The sequence below is a fragment of the Carlito syrichta genome, unplaced genomic scaffold (genome assembly GCF_000164805.1).
Source record: "Carlito syrichta isolate Samal-C Ts95f unplaced genomic scaffold, Tarsius_syrichta-2.0.1 Scaffold123277, whole genome shotgun sequence".
Lineage (NCBI taxonomy): Eukaryota > Metazoa > Chordata > Mammalia > Primates > Tarsiidae > Carlito > Carlito syrichta.
In genome coordinates, this window is record NW_007067373.1 from 8171 (window position 1) to 13358 (window position 5188).

Consider the following 5188-nt stretch of genomic DNA (forward strand, 5'->3'; position numbering starts at 1 on the left):
CCCGCAGGCCCTTTCCCCTGACATGCGGCACATGCCCTAACGCTCAGGACCTGGGCCAGCGTGCCAAGCCCAGATGTGCGGCCGGTGTGCACCCACGCCAGCCCCTACCCTCCCACGTGCATGCTCTCGTGTGGGCCAAGGAGGCCCTGCTCTTGGGCAGCAGCCTCTGCACACACACAAGAAAGCACTTCATCTGTGGAAGTCAAGGCTGAGTTTCCAGCGTGACTGGAGACCACTGCAGTCCTGGAAATAAGAAACTGGACCAGAGGCAAATCAGGAACAGGACTTTGGGAGTCGAGAGGAAGGGTCTCCAAGATGGGGGGAGTGTGGGGCCAGCGGGATGTAGCTTTCCCAGGTCGCAGGCCCAAGAAGTCTCTGCAAGCAGCACCAGTTCTGATGGGGGAGAAGGGCTGCTTTCCTCAGTCGGGGTCCGAGTCGGGGTCCGAGGAGAGCTGCCCCTCCACGGTCTCGCACATGGCATCCTGCAGGGACGTGAGATGGCCCCGGGGACTCATGCCCATGGGCTGGATGACTCTGTGCCTGGGGGGGAAAAGGGCCGTGGGAGGGTCCTGGTGTGCCAGACAGGGGGCTTGCTCACCCCTGGCCGTGGTCTTCCTCTCCACCCAGCAGGCTGAGCCCGCTACTAGGGGAGACTGGGTAGGGTCTCGTGGAACCTGGCCCAAATCCTAACTGCTACCTTGGGGCTCTAAGACACCAGGTCGTCTTAGTTTCTCGGCGTTGTCTATTGTCCGTAATGCAGATGCAACGCTGCCCCACTTCCAACCATCCCCGGGGGAGGTTCTCCAGGGCACGTGACTTCAGACCTCACCACTGCAGCCTGGAAAATCCCAAGCCCTCCTCTGGCCCGCCTCCTGGGGTCCCCTCTCCCAGCACGGCCGCAGGTCCCTCCTCACCCTGCCACATACCTGGAGAGCCGGTCGAACATGTGCACCAGCTTCATGGCCTCGTGCTCCTTCTGCTCCTCCGTCATGCCGTCCATGGGGTTGGGCGGCTTTTCCTCCACTCTCCCGGTCACCGGGTTTATGCTGCTTCCCAGGGAAGGGAGGGTGGAGCACGTGTTTGGGGAGCGCCCCGTAACAGGAGGGCCCGTGTGAGTGGGGGCGGCCCCACCTTCCCGCTCCTGCCTGGCTGGCAGGAACCCATTTTCCCAGCAGGGCAAGGAGCAAGGCAGCTGCGCAGAGAGCTCCCTCCAGGGACAGCAGCTGACCAGCTCCGGCCACCTGACTGCCTCCCGGCGCCCCAGCGTCCCGGGCCTTTCATCTCCTTGCTCTCAGAACGACACACCTGGACACCAGGCCACATGCCACTTAGAAACAAGTGCCTCAACAATTCCGGGAGGTCCTGCCCACCCCACGGGTCCCAGGCAGCTGCGGAGGCAGGGACTCAGGGACGAGGAGCCCCGAGTGTGTGCTGGGGACACACACCTGGCCTTGGCTTCCTTGTACTCGTCCGTGTCCGTATCCTCATCCTCCGAGTACTGGCCCTCGGGCCGGCTGCCCGCCACAAGGCCCCGGGCGGCCAAGAGGCCAGCCGCGTTCCCGTAGCCCGTGTACTTGATGAAGCGGGACACTGAGGACCGGAGCAGACAGAGGTCAGCATGAGCGTGGCCGGGGCGGGCAGGCGGCTGGGCCCGGGCTCCCCTGCTCACCGCTCTCTGAGCACAGGACAAACAGGAACTCAGCCGCCACCCTCTTCACGTCCGTGTCCAGGCTGGTCATGAGGCGGACCAGCTTGTTCCGCAGCAGCTCCCCAACCTCAGGCCGGGTCCGCACGTCCCGCAGAGGGGGCAGCACCTGGGGAGGCAGCCGCTCTCAGCTGGGCTTGGAGTAGCCGGGGCCGAGACCAGGACCCGGCCCTGACCACCGGGCGCGCCAGCCCCGTACCTGGGCCTTCAGGAACTTTCTAGCCGGGCGGTGCATCCGGGCACACTCTGTCAGCACACTCAGCACGGGAGCCACGCTCTCCTTCAGCCTGTGAGTCTGCAGAGGAGCCTGTGTCACTGGGGCTGGGACTCACCAGCTGGAGGTTGGTGGCGGGGCTGTGTGTGTCCTCCCCCCCACCAGCTGCCCTAGTGGCCCAGGCTTGGAAAGAGACCCTGCTGCAGTTGGTCAAGGGCCGGGAGTAGGTGGCAGGAATCTGTGTCAGCTTTGAAAGGAATGCGGGTCGGACCTAACCCAGGAAGCTTCTTGTAAGCTTTGTGACTTGGGGCTGAGAAGAGGTCCTCCTGTTCTGGAGCACGCTGCTAATGCATTCTCCACACTCCCTTCCCTGGGCAATGGCGGCTTCGAGTCTCCTTTCCTCAGTTATAACCAGGGTTGTGAAGGAAACACAAGGCACTTGTGCCCTTCGAACACCCTGGCACACACGTATGGCCCTCGATAATGGTGACAAAAAGAAGCAAGAACAGCCCCGCCTGAGCAACACAGCGAGACCTTGTCTCCACCAGAAGTTGAGGAAAATTTAGTCAGGCGTGGTGGGACAGTTCCAGTTATTTGGGAGGCGGAGGAGGAAGACTGCCTGAGCCCAGGTCGAGGCTGCGGTGAGCCGCGATTGTGACACTGCATTCCAGCCTGAGTGACACAATGAGACCCTGACTCAGAAAACACAAACAACAAAGAAAACTAGAGCAGAACCTGGACTTCGCAGACAGCGTGAGGTTCCTGTCCCTCCCATTGCCTCCCGGACCCCAGCGTTAGCGGCGGTAGCAGCAGGGACAGAAGCCTGTGCAGCCGCTGCTCCCTGCTCCCTGCCCTGGCCGGCACTCGGGCACCATGAGCGTCCTTGCCCAGGCAGGGGATGCCCGAGAAGCCTGCCACGCCCTAGTCTGCCACGTGTCCACAAGCTCCCAGAGGCTGGGCAGAGCGCCGGCTGTCTGGACGCAGGACTCAGAGGGAAGCTCCGGTTGGAGGCTCTGGGGGTCTCCTCAGGATGCGGAGAGACGGCCACGCCTGTCATCAAGGGCTGCCTGTGTCTAAGAGCCGAGAGCAGGACTGGGAGGCTTCTCAGGACCACTCGAGAAGGACCCACACAGAGAACTAACAAAAGACCCTGGACAACTCATTTCCTCAGAGCGATCGGCAGAAATGAGACCTTCAAGCGGGGGTAAGGGGGTCCACATGCTTCTTGGGGAGGAGGGGTCTGCCTTCCTGCCTGGTGGGGCCACAGAAGCTGCGGGACCTGCCTGCATGGCACCAAGGCGACCGCCGCCTACCAGCGGGTGGGTGTGGAAGCAGTGGCCCCAGCTGTGCAGCAGAGCCGGAGCCACTGGGGCGGGGGCCCTGCACGGCAGTTGCCCGGGCCTACCTGGTGCAGACGCTTCTCTAGGAAGACGAGGAGGGCATGGATCACATCCATGTTCACTCCCATGAACTCCAAGGATCCTTTGTGCGGCTCCAGGGTGAGGAGAACATCCAGACAGTTGAGGGGCAAGTTCCCCAGAAGGTTCACTGTGTGGCTGCAGACAGATGGGGGAGGGGTCTTGATTCTCGACAGGGCTCATCTCCCAGCACACGTGCACTCCTTGGTGCCCCTTGCCGGGACCACACATTACGGTAGCTAGTGTCTGGGGCTTCAGGAGCAGCACTAGAGACCAAAGCCAAGGGTGGGGACTGAGCTCAGCAATGCCTCTCAGGTGTGTGGTGGGGTGTGCCTGGGGGTGGGAGCTCTCTGAGGCACCCTGCCTGCTCCACTCTGTCTGGGCCAACGCACCAGACCATCTCTGGAAACCCAGACCAGCTATGAATAAGGGCAAAGGGGCAAGGGACCAAGGAACCCTGCAAATACCATGACATCTATCAGCACTTCCCAAGGTCCAGGGAGTACGTTCCTGCCCCCAAACGCACGGTTCTTGTCTTAGCTACACATTAGAAGCACCCAGCATTCTCTGGGAATGGTGATGCCCAGTTCCAGCCAAGCAGTCAGACTCCCTAGGGTGGCGCCTAAGCTCCCAGTGGTTCTGGTCCACAGCCAGGACTGGGGACAGCAGTCTGGACACCTGGGCACGCTTCCCTCCCAGAACAGGCCCTTCCCTCACCCATGGAATTCCTCCGTGCGGTCTCCAGCAGCAGCAATCATCACACAGTGCCGTAGAAGGGTCCCCAGATGCCGGTACAAGGCAGCGTCTTCCTGCCAAAGAGAAAGGGACTTCGTGAGGGGGAGTCCACTCATCCTGCAGCCAGGGACCTCTGCCTTATGTGGCCCTCCAGGACCGTGAGGCACTGACTGTGCCCCTTGTCTACTGCGTGTCGAGCTCCCAGACTCTCCCAGGTGACCCTGGCCCATGCTGAGGCTACAAAACAGCACTGCTGTTTTCCTAAGAACTCCAGGACTGCTATTCCCAGAGGACCTCCCCGACTAAGAACACCGACCGACTTGAAGTGAAGTCATGCTCTGTGACCTGGCCCCACACTCACGGCCTCCTGGGGGGATCTCCTACCATCTCCTCCCACACCTCACAGTCCTCCTGCCAGGCACGGAGGCCAAAAGCGGCTCCACTTCCCCCAGAAACCTTCCTGGAGACCACTGCCCAGAACAGGCATCTCCTTGGCTTGGGAGGTCCTGTCCTCGTGGCAGCGGGCAACAGAAACCGAAGGGACCGGGTGGGAGGCAGGTCGGGGACACGTCGGAGCTGAGTCCAGAGCCCTTCCTGCGGCGTCGGCTCAGCCCTCACCTCATCCGCTTCCCTCTTGACGGAGTCCAAGGTGATGTTGAAGAGCACTTTGAGGGTCTCCATGGCGCGCTCGGTCTCCTGGGGAGGAAGGAGCTCGGGCGCCCTCTCTTCAGGAGTCGCCCCCAGCGTCAGCTCCAGCGTGTCCGTCAGCAGGCGCACTCCGTTCAGCTCCCGAAACAGCTGCTGGCGCACGTCCGTGCGGAGAGCCGTCAGCAGAAAGAGGAGTCTCAGGTCGAAAAACTGGACGTCGTGCGGGAAGCTCCTCTCCCGGTGCCGCCCCACGCGCTCGGCGAGCTTCACCGCCAGGCGGGCCTCGGCCGCCAGCACCTGCGCCCCAGGGCTGCTGAGCACGAGGTTGCACAGGCACTTGAGGGCCTCCAGCACCACGTCCATGTCTGGGGGCTCCAGGCCGGGCCCCTCGCAGGCGGAGAGTCCGGCGTGGCAGGCCAGCGCCTGCAGGCTCCGGCGGCTGGTGAAAGGGTCCAGGCAGCTGCGGTC

The 5188-nt window shown here is 62.7% G+C and overlaps 1 protein-coding gene across 1 annotated transcript; it reads right to left on the reverse strand.

Moving 5' to 3' along the window:
- Positions 1-312: 312 nt before the first annotated feature.
- Positions 313-5182, reverse strand: RIC8A (RIC8 guanine nucleotide exchange factor A). The gene is made up of 8 exons (XM_021707634.1): positions 4691-5182; positions 4055-4146; positions 3325-3475; positions 1905-2000; positions 1670-1814; positions 1446-1590; positions 927-1049; positions 313-540 (listed from the first exon to the last, which is right to left on the reverse strand). Exons 1-8 carry the CDS (start codon positions 5081-5083, stop codon positions 420-422), a joined length of 1266 nt encoding a protein of 421 aa, XP_021563309.1. The 5' UTR covers positions 5084-5182; the 3' UTR covers positions 313-419.
- Positions 5183-5188: the final 6 nt, after the last annotated feature.

Excerpts from the sequence above, each read along its gene's own strand:
- RIC8A (XM_021707634.1), bottom strand. The coding sequence starts at position 5,083 with ATGGACGTGGTGCTGGAGGCCCTCAAGTGCCTGTGCAACCTCGTGCTC. Across the intron at positions 2,001-3,324 it reads TAGAGAAGCGTCTGCACCAG|ACTCACAGGCTGAAGGAGAG; the intron begins GTAGGCCCGGGC and ends GCTCCTCTGCAG. Across the intron at positions 541-926 it reads ATGTTCGACCGGCTCTCCAG|GCACAGAGTCATCCAGCCCA; the intron begins GTATGTGGCAGG and ends TTTCCCCCCCAG.